The sequence below is a fragment of the Carassius auratus genome, chromosome 25, assembly GCF_003368295.1.
Source record: "Carassius auratus strain Wakin chromosome 25, ASM336829v1, whole genome shotgun sequence".
NCBI lineage: Eukaryota > Metazoa > Chordata > Actinopteri > Cypriniformes > Cyprinidae > Carassius > Carassius auratus.
This window is the reverse complement of record NC_039267.1, coordinates 1,538,575-1,566,265: the sequence shown is the minus strand read 5'-3', so window position 1 is coordinate 1,566,265 and position 27,691 is coordinate 1,538,575. Positions and strand designations below refer to the sequence as shown.

At 40.4% G+C, this 27,691-nt stretch overlaps 2 protein-coding genes and 3 non-coding genes across 5 annotated transcripts in view; all 5 read right to left on the bottom strand.

Annotated features, from left to right (window-relative positions):
• LOC113042956 (contactin-1a-like) overlaps window positions 1–27,691 on the bottom strand; it is a 551,632-nt gene that overhangs the window by 399,057 nt on the left and 124,884 nt on the right.
• LOC113042967 (40S ribosomal protein S17) lies at window positions 9,530–24,376 on the bottom strand. Its single transcript, XM_026202010.1, has 5 exons — window positions 24,222–24,376; window positions 23,085–23,236; window positions 15,857–15,962; window positions 15,519–15,584; window positions 9,530–9,650 (listed from the first exon to the last, which is right to left on the bottom strand). The coding sequence occupies exons 1-5, from the start codon at window positions 24,222–24,224 to the stop codon at window positions 9,573–9,575; spliced, it is 405 nt and encodes a 134-aa protein (XP_026057795.1). The 5' UTR covers window positions 24,225–24,376; the 3' UTR covers window positions 9,530–9,572.
• On the bottom strand, window positions 15,368–15,492 carry LOC113043921 (small nucleolar RNA SNORA71). The gene has a single exon (XR_003275829.1). It is a non-coding gene; the product is annotated as a small nucleolar RNA SNORA71 (small nucleolar RNA).
• Window positions 15,696–15,820, bottom strand: LOC113043922 (small nucleolar RNA SNORA71). The gene has a single exon (XR_003275830.1). It is a non-coding gene; the product is annotated as a small nucleolar RNA SNORA71 (small nucleolar RNA).
• Window positions 22,449–22,573, bottom strand: LOC113043920 (small nucleolar RNA SNORA71). Its single transcript, XR_003275828.1, has one exon. It is a non-coding gene; the product is annotated as a small nucleolar RNA SNORA71 (small nucleolar RNA).

Sequence of the window (27,691 nt, the reverse complement as noted above, 5' to 3'; positions counted from 1 at the left end):
TCGAGTACTGTTAAATCTATAGATGGACCCAACCGCGCTCTAAACCTAACCACCATAACCGCAGCATTTAAAAACCTAGCCGGTTCGACTCGAAGACTGCTATTTTTAAAGCTGGACCAAACCACACCCTAAACTTAACCATCACAGACCCAATGATTATAATTTAACTATGACATTAACCGTCTTTGATAACATGGCAGTCTGGCTGAAACAATACTTTTTGGCAGAACACGATGCTGGGTCGGGATTATCAGTCTGCGACCTTCGAGTTGTGGTCTGGTTCGCCGATCTGGAACAAGTTCAGTCAAGAACTTTGTGTTCTCATATCTACTTAGATCTAGATTGAGTGCTGGAACAAACTGCACTCTCAAGCTAACCGCCATAACCTCAGCAATTATGAACCCAGCTGGTTCAACTCGAGCACTGTGAAACTTAAGGGTGAAAAAATTCAGAGCCTAAATTTAACCATCGCAGACCCAGCGTTTAAAAACATAATTTTCACTTTTTTAGGCCCAATGCTTAGACAAGCGCAGCTCCTAGACCGGAGATGATCTCACGCGATATGGTATAGTCTGACAAGCGTGGGCCCGTGCACCTTTCCCTCAGTCTCCCTATCCCAAACCGGCCTAGACGAGGGCTAGGTTGGGGGGAGCTGTTGTATTTTTCCAAATCTAACCCTAACCCTGACCAAACCTGCGCTCTAAACCTAACCGCCATAACCGCAGCATTTAAAAACCTAGCCGGTTCGACTCGAAGACTGCTATTTTTAAGGCTGGACCAAACCACACCCTAAACTTAACCATCACAGACCCAATGATTATAATTTAACTATGACATTAACCGTCTTTGATAACATGGCAGTCTGGCTGAAACAATACTTTTTGGCAGAACACGATGCTGGGTCGGGATTATCAGTCTGCGACCTTCGAGTTGTGGTCTGGTTCGCCGATCTGGAACAAGTTCAGTCAAGAACTTTGTGTTCTCATATCTACTTAGATCTAGATTGAGTGCTGGAACAAACTGCACTCTCAAGCTAACTGCCATAACCTCAGCAATTATGAACCCAGCTGGTTCAACTCGAGCACTGTGAAACTTAAGGGTGAAAAAATTCAGAGCCTAAATTTAACCATTGCAGACCCAGCGTTTAAAAACATAATTTTCACTTTTTTAGGCCCAATGCTTAGACAAGCGCAGCTCCTAGACCGGAGATGATCTCACGCGATATGGTATAGTCTGACAAGCGTGGGCCCGTGCACCTTTCCCTCAGTCTCCCTATCCCAAACCGGCCTAGACGAGGGCTAGGTTGGGGGGAGCTGTTGTATTTTTCCAAACCTAACCCTAACTGTAAATACAAAAAATTCTGATCTGGACTCTTCCACTAGCCCTAACTCCCTCTATATCCTCCCTCCCCACCCCTGGTGCAACCAACAGACTAAGCAAATGAATCATCCCCATAGAAGACTGGGCTCCAATTAAGGCCTGTTAGCCCCAGGCCACCTGCCCTGCGTGCTGTCCAAGTGGACCCAGGGAGGCTGGATACTCACTGTGCAAGTGACCCTTAGTTAACACCGCAAGGTATCCAGGTCACCTGAAAACAAGGCTTGTAGGAATCCAAATACCAAACTTAAAACCTCCTGCTCATCTCTGTTTGGCCGAGAGCGTGAGACTGGCGGGTGCACATTTCTGAACACCAAGCTTCTACCAGTCCAGCCCTCTTCAAAGTTTGTGCATTTTAGAACTGAACAGACATCATCCTTTCCAGGATAACCGTCAGATGTCACAAACCTTTGCCCAAATGTCCCTCGTCTCTTTCATGCACCCCATACCTTGTCCTAGTCACCTCTCCCATGGTGACCACAGAAAAACTTTATAAAAACACAAGCCTGCAATGATTGGGACACGAACCTGGGTCCCCTCGACCTAAGTCCATCACTCTACCACTGATCCAACCAGCTCCACACAAATCTGTCTTCTTAAGTGAGGGCTATTACCTGCCTTTCATTTTATGAGGAGTAATATTAGAGTGTGAATTGGTTCAGGGCTAGTATCTGTCCTTTTATAAAACAATAGAAAACACAACCCTGCAATGATCAGGAGACCAACCTGGGTCCCTCGTCTCTTTCATGCACCCCATACCTTGTCCTAGTCACCTCTCCCATGGTAACAACAGAAAAACTTTATAAAAACAAAATCCTGCAATGATCGGGACACGAACCTGGGTCCCCTCGACCTAATTCCATCACTCTACCACTGATCCAACCAGCCCCCACACAAATCTGTTTTCTTAAGTGAAGGCTATTACCTGCCTTTCATTCTATAATGGGTAATATTAGATTGTGAATTGGTTCCGGGCTAGTATCTGTCCTTTTATAAAACAATAGAAAACACAACCCTGCAATGATCTGGAGACGAACCTGTGTCCCCTCCACCTAAAGCCCATCACACTACCACTGAGCCAACCAGAAATTATTCAAGGCTGCATCCTGCCTGTCGTTCCATGAGGGTTAGGATAAGAGTATGTATTAGATTTAGGTTTGGTTAGGTTTGTTTAGTTTAGGTTATTTTAGGGGTAGGGTAGGGGTAGGGTTAGGGGTAGGGGTAGGGGTAGGGGTAGGTTAGGGGTAGGGGTAGGTTAGTGGTAGGGGTAGGGTTTGGGGTTGGGGCTTGGGTAGGGGTAGGGGTAGGGTTAGGGTTAGGGTTTAGGGTTAGGGTTGAGGGTTGAGGGTTTGGTATTAGTTAAGTTTACCATATGGTCTTCAAAAGTAATGTATTAAAGATTAGTTGACTAATATTAACATTATTACGCTAACATAAGCCCTTAAATTACCAAGGGATCATTTTAGGCAACAGGAATCAGACAACAGGGTTTAAACTATGAAAAATACACTTATATCCCCAGAAATTTAATTGGACTAGGAATCCGTATTTTGAATTTGTCAAGAATGCTGATTTTATACATTAAATATAGCTGTTTATTACTAAAAAAATCATGAGAACCTATATAGTCTTGTCATACATATTTGGAGAAGCACAAGATGAGTATAATCTTTAAAATAACTTAAATTACCATCATGTGAAAGTTCTAGGAGGGAGGTTTGGTAGAAGTGTGATGCCCTACATTTTTCTTTCCTGCTACCTCAAATCATCTAGATTGAGGGAAATGTTCAAGACAACCTCTTCAGTAGTGTACCTAAGAATCAAAGAGTGTTTTGGCCTTTAAAACTATACACCCTCGCGCTGGGGCCAGGGGCCTGTTCATCATACGTCGCTAACTCAGTTAGCTGGATTTGAATGTTGACAATTTGGCGTGATCTTGGATCATTTGGTTCTTCCAAGCTCATCCCGGAGCTACTGTTATAGCATCAGGGGCCTGTTCTTCGTACGTCGCTTATTACATCCGAGATCAAATGACAAACCAGATTGATATCATCGTGCTAATCCTGAATCGGCTAATTGGGTTCTCCGAACACACCTGTTGTGTATGATTAGTATCGCTGGATTGAGTTATCTGAGATAATTGCGCATTCATGTTTTGGCTTAAAAGGGGTTATGTATCGATACTCAAAACCATGATCAGCAGTGCAGCGATTGGCTGGTGGCAAGACGGCAATGTAATGACGTCATATAATTTAAAACAACACCTGAAGAAAAAGTTGACAAATTTCTGGACTTTTATAAGGAAACAGCCAAGCAAACAAAACTACATAAATGTTATAATAGATACATTAAAACAGATAATAAATACATATTTTTAGTTTATTATAATTTTTTTCATGATTCCCAATTATTTAGATTGGCAATTTATAATAGTTGTGCAGTCTTTACATTTTTATTTCAATGTAGAAATTATCTATTCATTTCATATTTGGACAGATTTGTTACGTGACAGCATTAATTAAAGTTTCTTAAGGGTCGATATCATGTTATCTGCATCTCCTGCGCTCCATCAAGCCACTCTTATAATAGCAGTCATCACTCAAAATAATACATGACTCTATTATCTGTATAGCATATGTGTAAGACTCTAATACAATTATGAAGTAATAATTTTATGACAAATAAATATTTCAGTGAGTAAAACTGGCTGTGTCTATATTAGGCTGTTATGGACTACACAGCATTTTAAAATTATTTTAAAATATTTGTTTAAATGATTATTATTTTACATTAATGTCCCTGGATCAGTATGATACTCTTGTAATAAAGTAGCGGTGGTAGCAGACATATGCCTCCCGAACAATGTTAGGTAGGTTATTCCAGAGTTTAGGCGCCAAATAGGAAAAGGACCTGCCGCCCGCAGTTGATTTTAATATTCTAGGTATTATCAAATTGCCTGAGTTTTGAGAACATAGCGGACGTAGAGGAGTATAATGTAATAGGAGCTCATTCAAATACTGAGGTGCTAAACCATTCAGGGCTTTATAAGTAATAAGCAATATTTTAAAATCTATACGACGTTTGATAGGGAGCCAGTGCAGCGATGACAGGACTGGGCTAATATGGTCATACTTCCTGGTTCTAGTAAGAACTCTTGCTGCTGCATTTTGGACTAGCTGTAGTTTGTTTACTAAGCGTGCAGAACAACCACCCAATAAAGCATTATGCATATAAATGCATGGATTAACATTTCTGCATTTGACATTGAGATCATAGGCCGTAATTTAGATATAGTTTTGAGATGGAAAAATGCAGTTTTACAAATGCTAGAAAAGTGGCTTTCTAAGGAAAGATTGCAATCAAATAGCACACCTAGGTTCCTAACTGAGGATGAAGAATTGACAGAGCAACCATCAAGTCTTAGACAGTGTTCTAGGTTATTACAAGCAGAGTTTTTAGGTCCTATAATTAACACCTCTGTTTTTTCTGAATTTAGCAGTAAGAAATTACTCGTCATCCAATTTTTTATATCGACTATTCATTCCATTAGTTTTTCAAATTGTTGTGTTTCACCGGGCCATGAAGAAATATAGAGCTGAGTATCATCAGCATTACAGTGAAAGCTAACACCATGTTTCCTGATGATATCTCCCAAGGGTAACATATAAAGCGTGAAGAGTAGCGGCCCTAGTACTGAGCCTTGAGGTACTCCATACTGCACTTGTGATCCATATGATACATCTTCATTCACTGCTACGAACTGATGGCGGTCATATAAGTACGATTTAAACCATGCTAATGCACTTCCACTGATGCCAACAAAGTGTTCAAGTCTATGCAAAAGAATGTTGTGGTCAATTGTGTCAAATGCAGCACTAAGATCCAATAAAACTAATAGAAAGATACACCCATGATCAGATGATAAGAGCAGATCATTTGTAACTCTAAGGAGAGCAGTCTCAGTACTATGATACGGTCTAAATCCTGACTGGAAATCCTCACATATACCATTTTTCTCTAAGAAGGAATATAGTTGTGACGATACCACCTTTTCTAGTATCTTGGACAGAAAAGGGAGATTCGAGATTGGTCTATAATTAACTAGTTCTTTGGAGTCAAGTTGTGGTTTTATTTATGAGAGGCTTAATAACAGCCAGTTTGAAGGTTTTGGGGACAAATCCTAATGACAACGAGGAATTAATAATAGTCAAAAAAGGATCTATGACTTCTGGAAGCACCTCTTTTAAGAGCTTAGATGGTATAGGGTCTAACATACATGTTGTTGGTTTAGATGATTTAACAAGTTTATACAATTCTTCCTCTCCATATAGTAGAGAATGAGTGGAACTGTTCCTCAGAGGGTCTATAGTGCACTGTCTGATTTGATACTGTAGCTGACGGCTGAATGGTTGCAATTTTATCTCTAATAGTATCGATTTTAGAAGTAAAGTAGTTCATAAAGTCATTACTGCTGTGGTGTTGGGAAATGTCAACACTTGTTGAGGCTTTATTTTTCGTTAATTTAGCCACTGTATTGAATAAATACCTGGGGTTATGTTTGTTTTCTTCTAAAAGAGAAGAAAAGTAATCAGATCTAGCAGTTTTTAATGCTTTTCTGTAGGACATGTTACTTTCCCGCCAAGCAATAGGGTTAGGGTTAGAAATACCTCTAGTTTTGTTTTCAACCAGCTGCGCTCTATTTTTCGGGCTGCTCTCTTTAGGGTGCGAGTATGCTCATTATACCATGGTGTCAAACTGTTTTCCTTAACCTTCCTTAAGCGTAAAGGAGCAACTGTATTTAAAGTGCTAGAAAAGAGAGAGTCCATAGTTTCTGTTACATCATCAAGTTGTTCTGAGGTTTTGGATATGCTAAGGAATTTGGATACATCAGGAAGATAACTTAAAAAGCTGTCTTTTGTGGTAGAAGTGATGGTTCTTCCACACTTGTAACAACAAGTAGAATTTACAATTTTGGCTATATGTAGTTTGCCTAATGATCTGAGATATCATCACTTGGCTGAATAATTTCAACACTATCAACATCAATTCCATGTGACAGTATTAAATCTAGAGTATGATTTCGACAATGAGTAGGTCCTGAAACGTTGTCTAACACCAATAGAGTTCAGAATGTCTATAAATGCTGATCCCAATGAATCTTTTTCATTATCGACATGGATATTAGAGGTGCTCCGATCACGATCGGCCGATCGTTATGCGCATCTCGTCAGTAAAGCCGGTTAACTAATCAGCCGTTAATTCTATCAGGTGCGTGATTTCACATAGAGCAGCTGTTACTATACAGAGCCGTTGTTAACGGAGAAGATGCGCCAAAAAACGCTGAAAATGAAGTGGATTCGCGCATCTTCTCTATTAACAACGGCTCTTTGGAGTAACAGCTGCTCTATGTGAAATCACGCACCTGATGGAATTAACCGCTGATTAGAGAACCGGCTTTACTGACGAGATGCGCATAACGATCGGCCGATCGTGATCGGAGCACCCCTAATGGATATTAAAATCACCAACTATTAAAACTTTATCTGCAGCCAGAACTAACTCGGATGTAAAATCACCAAACTCTTTAATAAAGTCTGTATTGTGGCCTGGTGGCCTGTATACAGTAGCCAGTACAAACATAACAGGGGATTTATCATTAACATTGGTTTCTCTGGATACTGTTATATGAAGCACCATTACTTCAAATGAGTTATACTTGAAGCCTGCCCTCTGAGAAATCCTGAAAACGTTATTATAAATTGAAGCAACACCTCCCCCTTTGCCTTTTAGACGTGGCTCGTGTTTATAACAATAATCTTGGGGGGTGGACTCATTTAAAATAATATAATCATCAGGTTTTAGCCAGGTTTCTGTCAGACAGAACACATCTATATTATGATAAGTTATCATATTATTTACAAAAAGTGTTTTCGTAGAAAGGGATCTGATATTCAATAAGCCAATCTTTATCATTTGTTTATCCATATTGCATTTGTTTTTTATTTGTTGAACCTCAATTAAATTGTTAACCTTAACTTGGTTTGGACGTTTTTTGTATTTTCTAGTTCGGGGAACAGACACAGTCTCTATAGTGTGATATCTAGGTGAAAGAGTCTCTATGTGCTGAGAATTAACTGACCTCTGTGACGGGAGGCAGCTAGCAGACGGTCGGTTTAGCCAGTCTGTCTGCTTCCTGACCTGGGCCCCAGTTAGTCAAGTATAAACACTAAGACTATTTGCCATATTTCTAGAGAGAAGAGTGGCGCCACCCCAGGAGGGATGAAGACCATCTCTTTTCAACAGATCAGGTCTGCCCCAAAAGCTCATCCAATTGTCTATGAAACCTATGTTATGCTGTGGGCACCACTTAGACATCCAACCATTGAGTGATGACAATCTGCTATGCATCTCGTCACCACGGTAAGCAGGGAGGGGACCAGAGCATATTACAGTGTCTGACATCGTGCTTGCAAGTTCACACACCTCTTTAAAGTTATTTTTAGTGATCTCAGACTGGCGAAGTCGAACATCATTAGCGCCGGCATGAATAACAATCTTACTGTATTTATGTTTAGCATTAGACAGCACTTTTAAATTTGCCAAGATGTCAGGCGCTCTGGCTCCCGGTAAACATTTGACTATGGTGGCTGGTGTCTCTATATTCACGTTCCGTACAATAGAATCACCAATAACTAGAGCACTTTCATCAGGTTTCTCAGTGGGTGCGTCACTGAGTGGGGAGAACCTGTTTAATGTTTTGATCGGAACAGAAGAGCGGTGTTTTGACCCACGACTACGCTGCCTCACCGTCACCCAGTTGCCCTGCTGCAGGGGCTCTGTTCCGGAACCGGACAATGCACAGGAGTCCCTGAGCTAGACGCATCCAAAGCCATATCTAGAGCCCTAACATTCTTACTGTCCTCAATTAAAGTTTGGATGCGCGTCTCTAATTCTGAAATCTTCGCTGTCAGCCTAACTATTTCCCTGCATTTATCACATGTGAATCCCTCATCAGCGACAGAGATAGATAAACTGTACATGTGGCAAGAGGTGCAAATAACGATAGCAGGAGAGGCCATTACTCACCGTGCTTGATGAAATTTTCTTACTGCGGTTGTTTGATGAACTTGTGAAAAACTGGAGCGAGAGAGAAGAGAAAAGAAAACGCTAATGACAAGCTAACAAGTGCTAACGCTTTGCAGGTGTACTGCACTCACGGAAAAGTGAACGATCAAAGTTAATCTGATAAGATTGATCGATAATATCAGAAATATGGTGTGAATTAAGTTATATTTTACCACTTTAAAAAAACAAACAAACAGACCGTGATAGTAAAGATTAAAAAAAAAGCCAACGAGCTACGATTAGCTACAGAAGGATAACAGGAAGTAGAGATAACACTGTCCAACAGCGACACCCGCAGGAAGATCCCCTGTAAAGACCTCGTCTCAGAGGAGCACCAGGACAAGACCACAGGAAACAGATGATTCTTCTGCACAATCTGACTTTGCTGCAGTCTGGAATTGAACTACTGGTTTCGTCTGGTCAGAGGAGAACTGAGCCCAACTGAGCCTGGTTTCTCCCAAGGATCTTTTCTCCATTCTGTCGCTGATGGAGTTTCGGTTCCTCGCTGCTTTCGCCTCTGGCTTGCTTAGTTGGGGTCACTTCATCTACAGCGCTATCGTTGACTTGATTGCAAATGATTGCACAGATACTATTTAAGCTGAACTGAAATGACATCACTGAATTCAACGATGAACTGCCTTTAACTGGAAAATTAAGTGTTAACTACTGTCCTTGTACTATTGACTTTAAATATTTAATATTTGATTCTGTAAAGCTGCTTTGTCACAATGTGTATGGTTAATAATGCTACCCAAATGAAGGTGACAAAAAAAAAAAAAAAAAAAAGTCAAAAGTCACACTAGCAGGATGCAACAATTCTCCCGAGGCTCATATTAAAGTGATTTTTTTTTAAAAGTTAGAACAAAAGAACAGAAGGATTAATATCGGTCTTATTTGCATTAACCCACCAATAAGCTTCAATACCACACATCCAAAGATGACTTGTTTAAAATTGCATTAAAGAAATCAAATGGTCACAATTAGTCTGTAAATGTTAATATTGATAAATAAGTTCACAACATCAGTGTTTTTTTTCCCCAATGTTTTATTAAGAGATATATTACAAATGTCTAGACGCCACGAGGGGTCTTGAAGTTCATGCCAACCGGAGGCTGAGTCACCTGAAGATTGGACAGGCTGCCGAAGTCCTGAGAGAGAGAGAGAGAGAAACAGCATTAGCGAGGAAAGACCTACCGACTGACAAGTCAGAGCCGCTCAGTGTTTAAGCCTATGAAAACAGTGCTCAAACGAACTGCTCACACTGCTGGCCAGAAAACAAGCCAATGCAGTCCACTGTTTGTTTAAAGTTCAGTTTATATAAACAGGTGTCCAGCCCTGTTTCTGGAGATTTAGCTTCCTCAACCTTGTTGAAACACAGGATCCTCAGGAGCGCTTGATAATTACAGACAGCAGTGTTTGATCAGGGCTGCAGCTGAACTCTGCAGGACGCTACAGCTACGCCCAGACGCCTAGGTAGCGGATTTTGCAGGCAGCATAAGGCACCTCATGAAACTGACTTCAGAGAGTCTTCTGCGGTAGCGTAACGGTTTCATGATTTACAACAAAATAGCCAACGAGCTTTGGTGAAAACTAAATTAATAATTGCCATATTATTGATGCCTCACAAAAAGTAACATTAAAAGTGCAAAAACTTAGAAATATACAGGTGCATCTCAAATTAAAAATGTTATGGAAAAGTTCAGAAATTCAACTCATGTTGTGAAACTTGTTTTAAATTCATTGCACACTAGTGTTGGGCAATATGGTCATTTTTAAAATAGTCATATAGTCAGCCCATGAGATCGATGATACACGATATTAGCGTGCATGAGTGGAGCAAGAGAGAGTCTCTTTGTTGTGTTTTAAACTGCGAACGGCGTGCGAGAGAGAGCCTATGGAATTACCAATAATCTATAAAAAAAAATACTTTCAAAATAGGGATACAACGATACCATTTTTTCTGAACCGATCCCGAAAATTCAGAGTATCTGTCGATATCGATCCAATCCCAGAAGTTTTTTTTTTTTTTTTTTAAATTCAATATAGAATTTCTATACTTCTGTGATGACCTGATCATCACTGACCACGTTTACATGCAGCAAATAACCCGTTCAAAACCGGGATATTAGCAATAACCCGGTCGTGCACGGCCATGTAAACACCGGCAAAAACCCGGATATGCTCATATCACGGTTTTTAAAAACCGGGATATTATACTTGGGGTACCCCTTTTCTAACCCGAATATTTGGTCTTGTAAACGCGTATCGGCATATCCCCATCAAAATGTGTGTTCTGCGCATGTTCTATTCGCAAGGAATCTTGGTCTTTTGAGTCTTTGGATACAGGAAGAAGAATCGGAAATGACGCATATTGCGTCTTACGTCCAGACGCTAACCGTGCGTCGCTGTTTACATCGGGATATTGGCGACTGATTACACATTCCACGTATACAGGAGTAACTCTCTCTGCTCACGCATGTAAACGGGTTATCGCGAATGTTTCAGAAACCCAAATAGTGACCTTAACCCGACCATAACCCGAATTTTAACAGCTTGTAAACTTAGTCAATCATGTTAAATCACAATCTACTACATATACACAACTTGGTTGGTAGATAATTCATCAGCAAAAGATACTCTAGATTCTAGAAAAAAATGAAAATAAATCACAGGAGCAAAATCTCAAATCTGGTAAAATGTTACACATAAGCTTAATGTACCATACATGTCTCTTATTGAAATATGTAATAGAAAACCCTTGAAAGATGTATTTTCAAAAAAAAATAAGTTTTATACATTTCGTCTATAGGGGGCGCAATTATTCTGGTGACGTAAAATGGTTGCACTCGGTGAGCTACTGCCGCTATCTGATTTTACCGCAACACAAGTCAGAATAAACGACTGGAAAAATAAAATATTGATATGATGACTACAGCTACTGAAAGAGCTTACAGGTGGTGATGGATTTAAGAACTAGGGCTGCACGATTAATCGCATGCGAGTCTTGCCGTTTGTAAGCGGTTTCAGTATCTGAGGTCCACTAGGGCTGAAGTGGAGAGAAAAAAAAGTTGATATTTGGAGTAAAATTGAATTGAACTGATGCATCAGTCATACAGTGCTACTGACCTCATGCCTCAAGACGAGCTCGATGCACCGCTACAGAAAAAAAGAGTGAGATGCATTCCAACATAACGGTGGCATTAAACTCAGTTAGTGAGGGCACGTTTAAAATATTGCACATATATAGGTTGTTCAGACTACTTGTTAAAGTGCAATGAAATACCTTAAATCTGCAGACAATGTACGTCTGTTTGTGGATGGAGACTTCTTCACCGGCTATAGGCTCTAATCCTCATTTGCGCTGTATGTGTGTGTGTGTGTGTGTGTGTGTGTGTGTGTGTGTGTGTGTAATGCAGTGCTGAAGTGAAATTGCTGGGTAGTTTGATAGCAGAATTATAATAGGCCGTCCAATTAAAAAAAATATATATTAATAGGAGAATGAGGCTAATATAGTCTAGACCCCCCTTCCTTAAATCTTGCCCTGGAGGTCCAATGCGCTGCAGAGTTTAGCTCCAACCCTGATCAAAGTCACCTGCCTGTGATTTTCTAATGATCCCAAAGACATTCATTGGCATTGATTAGCATGCTCAGGTGTGTTTAGGAGATAGATCTAAACTCTGCAGGAAAATGGATCTCGAGGTCCAGATTTGAGGAACCCTGGTCTAGACTATCAACAGAGACATCTGCTATCGTCGATACACAATACTGTCGTCTATTGGCACAACCCTAACTAATGCACACTGACTAAAGTAGATTAATGCGGTGTTCACACCAAACGCAAGTAGAGCGTCAAATTCGCGTCTACCGCGCCTAGTTTGCCGCTTGACCATTTTGAATGCAATCGAGCGTCTAGAGAGAAATAGACGAGCGTAGAAAGCAAAAGTTTGAGACGAAATCCGCTTCTTATGGGAAGGGCAAGTGCTAGCGGTTGTCTGTTTGCAAGATGGCTGATGTTGATCGAGCACTCGGGTCTTTTCCACTTTTTCCTGCACACGTCCTCTGAATAAACGCATTATCTTGTTAGCGAAAAGTAGCTGTAGGCTATATTAGGGGGAAAATAGCTGTAAAAAAAAACTGGGAAGGCCGCGGGTCGCTAAACGTGTACGTGACTCAACAGTTAAATGTGTATTAGAACACACTCTTCCAAGCGAGGTCCTTTTTATTCCTGAAATATGAACTTGTGCGATACTTGTGTCATAAAGCAATTTGCGCGTAACACGCCAGACGCTCAATTCGCACCATAGCACGAACTAGATGCGCAAATAAGGCGAATTCGCGCCACGGGACCTCCAGACGCACGACTGGCTCCTTTTGCTTTAATTACTGCCTCAATTCAGCATGTGATGGAGGTGATCAGTTTGTAGCACTGCTGAGGTGGTATGAAGCCCAGGTTTCTTTGACAGTGGCCTTCAGCTCATCTGCATTGTTTGGTTCTTCTCTTCTTTCTCATCTTCCTCTTGACAATGACTCATAGATTCTCTCTGGGGTTCAGGTCTGGTGACCAACACCATGGTCAATTAACCAAATTTTGGTGCTTTTGGCAGTGTGGGCAGGTGCCAAATCCTGCTGGAAAATTAAATCAAAAAGCTGCTCAGCAGAAGGAAGCATGAATTGCTACAAGATTTCTTGTTAAACGGGTGCAGTGACTTTGGATTTTAAAAAACACAATGGACCAACACCAGCAGATGACATTGTACCCCAAATCAATCACAGACGGTGGAAACTTAAGGGTTAGTTCACCCAAATGTTAAAACTATGTCATTAACGGCTCACCCTCATGTTGTTCCAAACCCGTGAGACCTCTGTTCATCTTCAGAACACAGTTTAAGATATTTTAGATTTAGTCCGAGAGCTCTCAGTCCCTCCATTGAAGCTGTGTATGGTATACTGTCCATGTCCAGAAAGGTAAGAAAAACATCATCAGAGTAGTCCATGTGACATCAGAGGGTCAGTTAGAATATTTTGAAGCATCGAAAATACATTTTAGTCCAAAAATAGCAAATACTACGACTTTATTCAGCATTGTCTTCTCTTCCGTGTCTGTTGTGAGACAGTTCAAAACAAAGCAGTTTGTGATATCCGGTTCATGAACGAATCATTCGATGTAACCGGATCTTTCTGAACCAGTTCACCAAATCGAACTGAATCGTTTTAAACTGTTCGCATCTCCAATACGCATTAATCCACAAATGACTTAAGCTGTTAACTTTTTTAATGTGGCTGACACTCCCTCGGAGCTCAAACAAACCAATATCCCGGAGTAATTCATGTACTCAAACTGGTTCAAGAAGATCCGGTTACATCGAGTGATTCGTTCACAAACCGCTTTTTTTTTTAACTGTCTCACAAGTTGTAGTTTTTGCTGTTTTTAGACCAAAATTTAACCAAATGACCTAACTGACCCTCTGATGTCACATGGACTACTTTGATGATGTTTTTCTTACCTTTCTGGACATGGACAGTAACCGTACACAGCTTCAATGGAGGGACTGAGAGCTCTCGGACAAAATTGTTAATTAAATTTAAATTTTTGAGTGAACTAACGCTTACACACTGGACTTCCAAGCAACTTGGGCTATGAGCTTATCCACCCTTTAGGACCTTGGTTACCAAATGAAATACAAAACTTGCTCTCATCAGAAAAGAGGACTTTGAACCACAGGGCAACAGTCCAGTTCTTCGTCACCTTAGTCCACGTAAGACGCCTCTGACGTTGTCGGTCAAATTCTTTAATGGATTTTGCTTAAAAATCCTAATAAGGATGCATTCTCTCGGTTGGTTGTGCATCTTTATCCTTCCACTCAACTTTCTGTTAACATGCTTGGATACAGCACTCTGTGGACAGCCAGCTTCTTTGGCAATGAATGTTTGTGGTTTACCCTCCACGTGAAGGGTGTCAATGATTGTCTTCTGGACAACTGTCAGATCAGCAGTCTTCCCCATGACTGTGTAGCCTATTTGAAGGCTCAGGAAACCTTTGCAGGTGTGTTGAGTTGATTAGCATGTCACCATTTTTATTCGTGAGATAGTGAATTGTTTGTTTTTTTTTTGTTAAATGTGAACCAAAATCACCACAATTGAAAGAACCAAAAGACTTAAACTACTTCAGTCTGTGTGCATTGAATTTAATACCCAACTTCACAATTTGAGTTGAATTACTGAAATAAATGAACTTTTCCACAACATTCTAACTTGAGATGCACCTGTAAAGCACACACAAACTGACCAACGTAATTTTCAGACACCCTCTTTTTTTTCCCCCCCAAGCTCAGTCACGGAATGGAGTGCACAGGATTGTGGGATATCAAAGGCAGCAAAGGATACATCTATGCTGCCAACAAAATTTGATCAGAAGAAGGTACCTCCAGACACATAAAGCAGGATTAGGATTTGGACGTGCCTCCCTGTCTTGGTGTGCTGCCTCCGAAGGAAGTGTTTGAGAGCTTTTGGACACAGCTGGACACCACTGCTCCAAATAACCCCAGAAGCCCAATGACATTGATTCACTCTGTCTCAGGCCTCAGAGTCAGAATCAAAATACGATTCATAACGAAACATGAGTTAATCACAGCAGTGTGTTCAACTCAGAAAGTTCTCTGCTCCAATGAAGTCATGTAATTAATAATGTAATTCTCTCAAAAATAGTGTTTCACTGTTAGCTCACGTCTAACAGCCTCTAAACTCAAGGCAAAAGCTGCACGGTCATATGAGCAATCATCAATGCTTCAATAATGCTATGCTGAGTCGATTCATCAACGTAATCATTAGCTGCTGCACTACAAATAAGAATAAACAAAAACAAGACTGTGTGAAAGATTCAGGGTTTGTGAGGAACAGGATCCAGCAAACACGGGAAAGTCTTTCACTTGCTCTTCCTGTTCTATCAATGACCTGGAGACCAGTCACTCCACAGTCACTTTCGACACAGGACTGACGAGCGACTGAACGATTCTCACCAGAAGTTTGAGCATTTCCTTGGTGTCTGTGTCGACCTCGATGATTTCCTGATCCAGAGCTGAGACCTGCAGAAACACAACATCAGAGACACAGTCTGGGGTCAAAGATCAGATCAAACCATATCAAAACATCACATGCAGTCCTCTCAAACATCAGAACCAGGTTCACTTTAAGACTGTGTGAAAGATTCAGGGTTTGTGAGGAACAGGATCCAGCAAACACGGGAAAGTCTTTCACTTGCTCTTCCTGTTCTATCAATGACCTGGAGACCAGTCACTCCACAGTCACTTTCGACACAGGTTCACACACACACACACACACACACACACACACACACCTCGGGCACGTAGTTGTCCCTGCGCTCTCGCTCCTCCTCCTGCAGCTTGATGGAGATTCCTCTGACTGGACCTCTCTGGATGCGCTTCATCAGGTGTGTGACGTACCTGCAGAGACACACTCGTCACTCACACGCTTTACACTAAAACACACCTGTGTCCCTGCAGCACAGAAGCAGTCATCAGTAGCACAGATATATTTGGAGCAATAGACAACAATACATTGTATGGGTCAAAATTATATTATAATAATTTTATATTATATACAGTATTGTTCAAAATAATAGCAGTACAATGTGACTAACCAGAATAATCAAGGTTTTTAGTATATTTTTTATTGCTACGTGGCAAACAAGTTACCAGTAGGTTCAGTAGATTGTCAGAAAACAAACAAGACCCAGCATTCATGATATGCACGCTCTTAAGGCTGTGCAATTGGGCAATTAGTTGAAAGGGGTGTGTTCAAAAAAATAGCAGTGTCTACCTTTGACTGTACAAACTCAAAACTATTTTGTACAAACATTTTTTTTTTCTGAGATTTAGCAATCCTGTGAATCACTAAAGTAATATTTAGTTGTATGAGCACAGTTTTTTAAAACTGCTTGACATCTGTGTGGCATGGAGTCAACCAACTTGTGGCACCTCTCAGCTGTTATTCCACTCCATGATTCTTTAACAACATTCCACAATTCATTCACATTTCTTGGTTTTGCTTCAGAAACAGCATTTTTGATATCACCCCACAAGTTCTCAATTGGATTAAGGTCTGGAGATTGGGCTGGCCACTCCATAACATTAATTTTGTTGGTTTGGAACCAAGACTTTGCCCGTTTACTAGTGTGTTTTGGGTCATTGTCTTGTTGAAACAACCATTTCAAGGGCATGTCCTCTTCAGCATAGGGCAACATGACCTCTTCAAGTATTTTAACATATGCAAACTGATCCATGATCCCTGGTATGCGATAAATAGGCCCAACACCATAGTAGGAGAAACATGCCCATATCATGATGCTTGCACCTCCATGCTTCACTGTCTTCACTGTGTACTGTGGCTTGAATTCAGAGTTTGGGGGTCGTCTCACAAACTGCCTGTGGCCCTTGGACCCAAAAAGAACAATTTTACTCTCATCAGTCCACAAAATGTTCCTCCATTTCTCTTTAGGCCAGTTGATGTGTTCTTTGGCAAATTGTAACCTCTTCTGCACATGCCTTTTTTTTAACAGAGGGACTTTGCGGGGGATTCTTGAAAATAGATTAGCTTCACACAGACGTCTTCTAACTGTCACAGTACTTACAGGTAACTCCAGACTGTCTTTGATCATCCTGGAGGTGATCATTGGCTGAGCCTTTGCCATTCTGGTTATTCTTCTATCCATTTTGATGGTTGTCTTCCGTTTTCTTCCACGTCTCTCTGGTTTTGCTCTCCATTTTAAGGCATTGGAGATCATTTTAGCTGAACAGCCTATCATTTTTTGCACCTCTTTATAGGTTTTCCCCTCTCTAATCAACTTTTTAATCAAAGTACGCTGTTCTTCTGAACAATGTCTTGAACGACCCATTTTCCTCAGCTTTCAAATGCATGTTCAACAAGTGTTGGCTTCATCCTTAAATAGGGGCCACCTGATTCACACCTGTTTCTTCACAAAATTGATGACCTCAGTGATTGAATGCCACACTGCTATTTTTTTGAACACACCCCTTTCAACTAATTCAACTAATTGCCCAATTGCACAGCCTTAAGAGCGTGCATATCATGAATGCTGGGTCTTGTTTGTTTTCTGAGAATCTACTGAACCTACTGGTAACTTGTTTGCCACGTAGCAATAAAAAATATACTAAAAACCTTGATTATTCTGGTTAGTCACATTGTACTGCTATTATTTTGAACAATACTGTATATAAGAATTTATATATAAAATTATATTTTTCTTTTATGCCAAAAATCATTAGAATATTAAGATCATGTCCCATGAAGATATTTAGTAAAACTCCTACAGTGAACTTATGAAAAAACTTAATGTTTGATCAGTAATACACATTGCTAAGAACTTCATTTGAACAACTTTGCTCCCTCAGATTCCAGATTTTCAAATAGTTGTATGGTTTGTTAGGAGAACAATATTTGTCTGAGATACATCAAATGGAGAGATGATTTATTCAGCTCTTCGATGTAGAAATCTGACCCTCGTGACTGGTCTTGTGCTCCAGGGTCACACATCACATTTGGTGCTAGTGAGGCCAGCAGGGGGCGCTCACCCTGTGGTCTGTGTGGGTCCTAGTGGCCCAGTGTAGTGATGGGGACACTATACTGTCAACAAGCACCGTCCTTCGGGTGAGACGTTTAACTGAGGTCCTGACTCTCTGTGGTCAGTAAAAATCCCAGGATGACCTTGGCATCCTGGACAGATTCACCCATTAGCCTCTGACCATCATGGCCTCCTAATAATCCCTATATCTGCTGATTGGCTTCATCACTCTGTCTCCTCTCCATCAGTGAGCTGGTGTGTGGTGGGTGTTCTGGCGCAATATGGCTGCCGTCGCATCATCCAGGTGGATGCTGCACACTGGTGGTGGATGAGGAGATACCCCCTGACTATGTAAGCGCTTTGAGTGTCTAGAAAAGCGCTATATAAAATGTAAAGAATTATTATTAATTATTATTATCACTGCGGGGGTCTTTAGCCAGCGCTCCGTTAACAACATTTGTTCATCTGCTTTAATCTTCCTCATGATCAACACAGATTTACAGATCAAGCTTATTTGTAGCATGTCTCCAATACAATGATCGTATTAAGCTGTGTTCACTGCTCCAGGTGTGTGTGTGTGTTCACTGCTCCGGGGGTGTGTGTTCACAGTGTGTGTGTGTTCACTGCTCCAGGTGTGTGTGTGTGTTCACTGCTCCGGGGGTGGGGTGGTTTATGTCCGGGTGTGTTTCACAGTGTGTGTGTGTAAGTACTAATAGCGGTACTGTATTTGTAGGGGTATTATCTTATTGCATTTCGCGGTATCTTATTTCGTTGAATCATTATTACTTTTACTCGATATTTTTTTTTATGTGCAGCATGTTATTTGTAAAAAATTATAGTTACAGAACATTCCAGTTACAAACCATCCAGAACTGAGATCAGTTTGATTGAGCTGGAACAGCCAAAGCGACACTGCGGTGCTGAAATGAACTGCTGTGAAGAGAGAGATGAACACCGAGCCGAGCCAGATAATGACTCGTTCACGAGTCAAGAACCGGTTGCATCGGTTTTCGGATGACCAGTAACGTTAGACCTTCTCCCAAGGTTTTTTTCTCCATTCTGTCACCGATGGAGTTTCGGTTCCTTGCCGCTGTCGCCTCTGGCTTGCTTAGTTGGGGTCACTTCATCTACAGCGATATCGTTGACTTGATTGCAAATTAAAACAGACACTATTTCAACTGAACAGAGATGACATCAATGAATTCAATGATGAACTGCCTTTAACTATCATTTTGCATTATTGAGACACTGTTTTCCAAATGAATGTTGTTCAGTGCTTTGGCGCAATGTATTTTGTTTAAAGCACTATATAAATAAAGGTGATTGATTGATTTCTGACAGTTCGATTCAATAAACCAGTTGAAGAAAACAGTTCACCGATTCTTTTGCGCTCGATGCAATGGCGTCATTGGCGTTGACTGCACATGGCTCATAACATTGAATCAGTTCAGAATCATCACCAAATAAAACGTTCTTCCAAACGCTGTAATGTCGGTTTGCTTCACGCTAAATCACAGGTGGACAGTTTCAGCTCGAGTGTTCACGAATCGGACGCGTTCTAGGTTCTGACCGAAACGAGATTATCTGACTCGGCTGGTGTTCATCTTGTTCTTCTCACTCAGTTCAGTCAGTGTACTGTTTGACAATGATTTTAGTCGGATATTGACTTTGTTTAATCCGAGGGTGTCAGAACATAAACAAGAACGTCTTAATTCATCCGTGGATTAATGCGTATTGGAGACGCAACTGTTTAAACGTTTCGTTCGATGGTGACTGTTCAGAGTCCGGATGTGCATCGATGATTCGTTCGCGAACCAGATCTCACAACTGCTGTTTTTAACTGCTTAAAACAGACAGGAAGAAAGACAATGCTGAATAAAGTCATAGTTTTTGCTATTTTTGGACCAAAATGTATTTTCGATGCTTCAAAAAATTCTAAATGACCCTCTGATGTCTTATGGGTTTGAAACAACATGAGGGTAAGTTATTAATGACATCATTTTGCAAATTGGGCTAACTAACCCTAGTAACCGTTTTTTGTTTACAAGAAGTTACAGTCAAAGGAATTGTGATTGTCCTTTAGGTTAATCATTTGAAATAGTAAAAACAATATGTTCAAACTTTTGACTACTTTCTTTAATAGCTACATAACACAATACTTGTACTTTTACTTTCAGTACTTGAGTAGTAAATTTTAAAATAGACTACTTGCAATACTTAAGTACAAAAAATGTTGAATACTTTAGTACTTCTACTTAAGTGTGGTGCTTAAAGAGCACTTCTACTTCTACTCAAGTCACTTTTTTGATAGAGCACTTGTACTTTTACTCAAGTATGGTTCTCTAGTACTTTATACATCTCTGTCCGGGGGTGTGTGTGTGTGTGTGTGTGTTCACTGCTCCAGGTGTGTGTGTGTGTTCACTGCTCCAGGTGTGTGTGTGTGTTCACTGCTCCGGGGGTGTGTGTGTGTGTTCACAGTGTGTGTGTGTACACTGCTCCGGGGGTATATAACTACAGTATATTGCTAATTTTGCTCTTCATGACAACTGTGAGGGGGGTGAATTTTTTTATAACTCATCCGTTTAAATGATATTGAGCCTTAAAGTTCTGCATAATTAAGTGCATAGCCACTTGAGTGACAGGTGGTTTGCCGCTGCTGACACTGCCGTCGTGCTAGGTGGGTGTGGCTTCAGCAATCAGCTCCCGCCTTTTTGCCCATTTTTGATTGTCCGGGAGAGTCGCGCGGTGACACGCTGCCAGGATGGCGACGGCCCTCTCTACACACTTTAGGCTTCAAAAACACACTTCAGGAGTCTACGGGTGACGTCACGGACACTACGTCCATGTTTTTATACAGTCTATGGTTGTATAGAGTCACGGTTTAGTGAAATCACTGAATGCTCTGCAAAACGTGTGTTGAGTGTCGGTCACAACGGCTATTAATTGATTTTTTTAAATCCAGCATATATTCATTTACAAATTATAAACTCTGATTATGACTAGTGTGGTATAAAAGCTTTTTTTGTCAGATGTATCGATCGAGGCTTTAGTCTTCATTTATGTGGCTTTGTTCATATTTGCCGGTTGGTCAAGAATTTCCACAAATTCAAAAACATTTAAGCATTTTCTTTTCCTAAATCTTCACAGTCTAACCCTCTAATCCAGGGGTTCCCAAACTTTTCAGACCGCGACCCCCAATATTAGATTGCTGACGACCCGCGACCCCCCCCCCCTCTGTGTTTCCCTCTTGTGAGGATTTGCGATTTGGTTACATGCTGACAGAGCTATAACAAAAAGGAACACAATCTCTAAGCCAGGCTATTTTATTAACAAATTATGGACAAAAACAAATACATCCATAACTGTGAAATGCTTACAGACAGAATATGAACAAGCTGCCTATAACACGCATACAACAATAACTTTGTATTCAGAAAAAACGCCTTACATACATGTATGGATTTCCCAATCATGACCCAGATTTGGTCAATGGGTGGAGCAGAATTTTATATTTTTATAATTTTAATTTCATTTTTAAGATTACAAGTAAACAGCTGATTTACAACGCTAACTTTTGTTGAATTCACGCAAAATCTACAGACGCAAACAGACAAAGTGTAATAAAATAAAGACTTAAATGTGTATTTCAGACTTTTTTTTTCCAGCATCTCGCATTAATATATATATATAAAAAAGAAAAAAAAAAGTTTCTGTAAATCATCTCGCAACCCCCGCTCGGGAACTACTGCTCTAATCTCACAGGTTTATTTTATTTTTTCTGTCACCGTTTTCACATCTCTTACTGTGGTAAACATGGGAAGGGAAACTAAAGATTTAATAATTTGCTCCCTTATTTCAGTTAAATCATGGGTTATTTGGGGAACACAGTAGTGCAAAAAGGACAGTTGCCACAAATTATTAAGTCGTATGAACTTATTAACAAGTGGCAGGATAGTCTTTCAGTCCTGTGTCCCGCAGCAAAGCGCACAATAAGAAATTACTAAGTTACTACATTTATATTGCTTTCAGTGTTGAATAACGTGCGTTGTTTCAATTTTAATGTACTTTTAAAGTTTAAAATCACATTTAAAGGTTAATTTGTACATTGTGAATGAATGATGTGTTTATATACCGTCACTCACGAGCCGCACGCAGCCAAACATTACATCAGTTAACAGACCATCGACAGTTTTAATCAGTCGCATCTCATTGACAATTAACAGATCACTGACATCCCTAGTTTACATGCAGCTCAGTTTTTAATTTGCGTATTATTCATTAAGATGAATCAGATCATTTTTCCAGTTTCATCTAAACAAAGACATTAATTGTAGTTTCAGTAAAAGACTGTGTGAAAGATTCAGGGTTTGTGAGGAACAGGATCCAGCAAACACGGGAAAGTCTTTCACTTGCTCTTCCTGTTCTATCAATGACCTGGAGACCAGTCACTCCACAGTCACTTTCGACACAGGACTGACGGTTTTAAGAGACTTTAAGCAAGCCTGGTGGTTTGACTCGCTGCTTGTTAACCCTAACGAGGACAGAGAGCGGATCTGAGTGGTCTACTGTGCGTCTGCAGGTTTATGAAGAGCATGAAAGGCTTCAGAACAAGTAAAGAATATCGGACCTGAATGCAGTGCGACACTTGGTCTCTAAACATAAATGTGTATTAGTGACACTTCAGACTTGCAACAGATCGCCATCTTTTCATTTCAATTTCCAGAAGATAGATATCTGATATTCCAGATTTACATCTGATCAGAACAAATATCTGCCAGTGTGCTCTGAAAAACCAGCTTCACTGAAGGGAAAACAAGTTCTTTCCTCACTGACAGATATTTGCTCTTATTTGAATCATGTGATGTGTCCGAGCGCATCTAACAGTTCGTTAATGATCTAACGAGATGTAGAAACCCTCAGCGAGACACTGAAGAGCTTCACACTGACTTGGAGCGGTGTCCCAGCATGCAGTGCGACGGCTCACCCAGCGATCTTGTTGCGCAGCTTCTTGCTGGGGATGATGGCGATCTCCTCGCACACACGCTTGTTCGTGTGGAAGTCACTGCCCAGCCGGGTGTAGTACTTCTCAATGATGACCCGAGCGGCCTTCTTCACCGTCTTGGTCCTGACGCGGCCCTGCGGAGGAACAGAGCATACACACAACTGCTCAGAAACACTGATTAACACACACACACACACACCCTGCTCACAACAATAACTACTGACACTCTTCAGGATCAATATTAAAGTAGTATGATGATAATCACAGAGAAAACACTTGCAGACCTACCGACAGCCAATCAGAATCAACCTGTGGTCACGAGACAGACACATGTGCGCTGAGAGTAAACATTGTGACTCTAGTTTCTCTTCTAGTGTGAATGGGCTTTAAGGCTAGTCTGCTAGCTGCGGTGCATTATGGGCCAAACGGAAGCGCTCTACAGACCTGAACCGGTCAGATCCTCCATATCTGATCAGGAGTATACAACATTACCGTGAAACACGCTCGGAGTGAGAGCATTACCGTGAAACACGCTCGGTGTGAGCATTACCGTGAAACACGCTCGGTGTGAGCATTACCGTGAAACACGCTCGGTGTGAGCATTACCGTGAAACACGCTCGGTGTGAGCATTACCGTGAAACACGCTCGGTGTGAGCATTACCGTGAAACACGCTCGGAGTGAGAGCATTACCGTGAAACACGCTCGGAGTGAGAGCATTACCGTGAAACACGCTCGGTGAGAGCATTACCGTGAAACACGCTCGGTGTGAGCATTACTGAGAAACATACAGTGTGTGAGAGCATTATGTGACGTATTACTGTGAAACACACAGTATGAGGTAGTATTACTGAGAAACACACTCAGTGTGAGCATAACTATGAAAAACAGTGAGAAAATATTACTGTGAAACACACTCAGTAAGAGTATAACTGAGCGGAGTGGCTCGCGCTGATTTATCGCGTCCGAATCTGTCGCGCCGCTCATCTGCCGCGTCATACTCACACACACGCGCGCCACACAAGCCCCGCATCACACTCCTCTGTCTGCGTTCATGAACCGAGCTGCGAAAGAGGAGGATTACAGAAGATTGTCAAGAGCAAAATAATCAGATACCCACCATGATGATCCGGAGAGCGGAAGAGGAAGAAGAAGAGCACGACCGGAAGTCGAGCCGACGGAGCCGCGCGAGCGCCACGCTCTGACCCCCAGCGGTGGAGGAGCGACACTGCAGCTTCTTCTTCTCCTTTGGGTTTTAATGGCAGGTGGCATCCTTGACGTTGCATTACTGCCATCTTCTGGTTCTAGTTATTTCCCATATACTTCAGTCATCATATTCTTGTCATTAGTCCTGTTTAAGTCGGAAAGCAACTCCTTGTTCACTCCTGCTGCAGTCCACTATACTCTTTACTCCATGTCCTGTTAGTCATATGTTTCCCATGTCTTTTATCATATCTACCCTCTGTAATCCATATTTTCAACAATTAATAAGCACATGTTCTACAGTCTCTGGTATTTGGCACTGATCACAAAACCCAGTAAGATATTTCCCCATTATATGAAGAGTGCTATTTAATTTATTATGCTCTATTCTTAATCTGGTAACTATAGTCTTGTCTCCTGTTTCTTGACTTTTTCTCCACAGTACCTTTTTTTTTTTTTTTTTTTTAGTTGAGTATAAATGTCTTCTTTTTTGTTCTTGATCCCACCTTTGTTGCCATTCTTTAATATTTTTTCCCCACACTATACTCTTTCCTTCTGATATTGAAAGGCTCATGACTGCTTCTATACTCTCTTTTTGAAGTGCTTTCTTGGCTATACCTATAAGGCCCTAAATGGTTTAGCTCCTGCGTACCTAACTAGCCTTCTACCACGCTACAACCCATCACGCTCCCTAAGGTCACAAAGTCGCAAACTCTCTCTGTTTAAATCTAGATTAAAAACTCTCATCTCTTTCACCAAGCATTCGAATAATGCATCTCTTAAATTGTGAGTGTAGTTGTATCTGATCAAATGTGCATTCTTATTCTTTAGCTTGGTTTAAACTAATTAATTTAACTCTGTTGGATCAGCAGCTATGTGTTTTCTCTGTTTCTGCTGGGATCTTCATCCCGTGGTAACTAGGATTTACACAAGCTCCAGTCTGGATCCAGAACACCTGAGAAGAGATGATGCTGACCCTCAGAGGACCTCAGATGATGCTAACCCTGAATCAACAACAGAACTAACAATTATTGCTACATGTGTGACTGCATCATATAATAATTATTAATTATAAATATCAATAATGTTCATCGTCTGGCTGAATACGTATTGTATTAATTTTTCTACAAATCCTGTCAAACGTGCACAAATTGACAGTCACCACTTATAAGCTACTACTAAATATTGTAGAAACATAATTTTCTGTAAAGCTGCTTTGTAACGATTTGTATTGTAAAAAGCGCTATACAAATAAACTTGAATTGAATTGAATTATTTTGTGTACCTTTTCATTTTCTATAATACCTATAAAAGATGGGACCCACATAAATAAAACATCACCTCCTTTATTTTTTATAATTAAATAGGCAGACATAATATAATAAAAAACCTCCTAATGATTCTTAACCATACCGGTCTTGAGACTCTGCAATACAGGGAAGCTGCTCGTCATCTTCTTCTTTTTCTTCTTCTCGTTTTTCATCGTGTTTTTGGAGATTGGCAAACCAACTAATGGGTGCTTTACTGCCACCTGCTGCTCTGGAGTGAGGAACAATATCTGGCTGAGACAATAATCATAATTAGGGATAAGAATCAGAATAATAATCAATCAGAATCAACTTTATGAGGAATATGTTGTGGGTTTTTTATAAGGTACTCCTGGTACATGCATACATACACATAGCTTTCTTTAATTTAGACATAGTAAAGTACAGATCAGTATCATTCTCTGTCATATAAATGAAGAGGACCTATGACTTCTGGAAGCACCTCTTTTAGGAGCTTAGATGGTATAGGGTCTAACACACATGTTGTAAGTTTAGATGATTTAACAAGTTTATACAATTCTTCCTCTCCTATAGTAGAGAATGAGTGGAACTGTTCCTCAGGGGGTCTATAGTGCACTGTCTGATGTGATACTGTAGCTGACGGCTGAATGGTTGCAATTTTATCTCTAATAGTATCGATTTTAGAAGTAAAGTAGTTCATAAAGTCATTACTGCTGTGGTGTTGGGAAATGTCAACACTTGTTGAGGCTTTATTTTTCGTTAATTTAGCCACTGTATTGAATAAATACCTGGGGTTATGTTTGTTTTCTTCTAAAAGAGGAGAAAAGTAATCAGATCTAGCAGTTTTTAATGCTTTTCTGTAGAATATGCTACTTTCCCGCCAAGCAATACGAAATACCTCTAGTTTTGTTTTCCTCCAGCTGCGCTCCATTTTTCGGGCTGCTCTCTTTAGGGTGCGAGTGTGCTCATTATACCATGGTGTCAAACTGTTTTCCTTAACCTTCCTTAAGCGTAAAGGAGCAACTGTATTTAAAGTGCTAGAAAAGAGAGAGTCCATAGTTTCTGTTACATCATCAAGTTGTTCTGAGGTTTTGGATATGCTAAGGAATTCGGATACATCAGGAAGATAACTTAAAAAGCAGTCTTTTGTGGTAGAAGTGATGGTTCTTCGAAGAAGTAGAATTTACAATTTTGGCTATATGAAGTTTACACAGAACTAAATAATGATCTGAGATATCATCACTTGGCTGAATAATTTCAACACTATCAACATCAATTCCATGTGACAGTATTAAATCTAGAGTATGATTTCGACAATGAGTAGGTCCTAAAACATGTTGTCTAACACCAATAGAGTTCAGAATGTCTATAAATGCTGATCCCAATGCATCTTTTTCATTATCGACATGGATATTAAAATCACCAACTATTAATGCTCCATAGCTGTCTCTAATACCGCAGTAAATCACAGTGAATACAGCTCTGACTCATCTGTCATTAATATGAGTTGATGTGTCTCTAAAATTAACTTTAGCTACATTTCTCTAATTATACTGCCAAATCCAATATAGAAATAATAACAAAAGGACTGTTATGTTAAAATATATTAAAATTAGCCTTTTTATTATGGTTGGGCGATACTAATTTGGTTTTTGATATGATATGTTACTTTTAAATTTGACAGTTTTTAACACTCAACTCCAGTTAATTGCAACAAATCAAGTTATATTTTTGTTTACACATGGTTGAAATGTTTACTGTAGTGGTAAGCATGTGAATCTAAAAACACTAGAGTTAAACTGCGGACACTTCAGTAAAACCATGGTTCATCTTCTCAAGACTGCCAATAACAGACTGTCGCATCGCATGCATAAAATACAACCTCTTCATTCTGAGTGTAGGCTACGATTTATATTAATAAAAGAATAGAACAGGGGAAATATGAACTTGTAACATTCAAATTTAAATAAATGTACTGCACAAAGTAGGGTACAATTTCAACAGGTTTATTGTGAAAGAACTCAAAATGTTTTTCTGCGCTGTTGTGTTGTTCTCGAACATCACTGTGGTGTGGTCACTCTTGAGAAACACTGCTCTG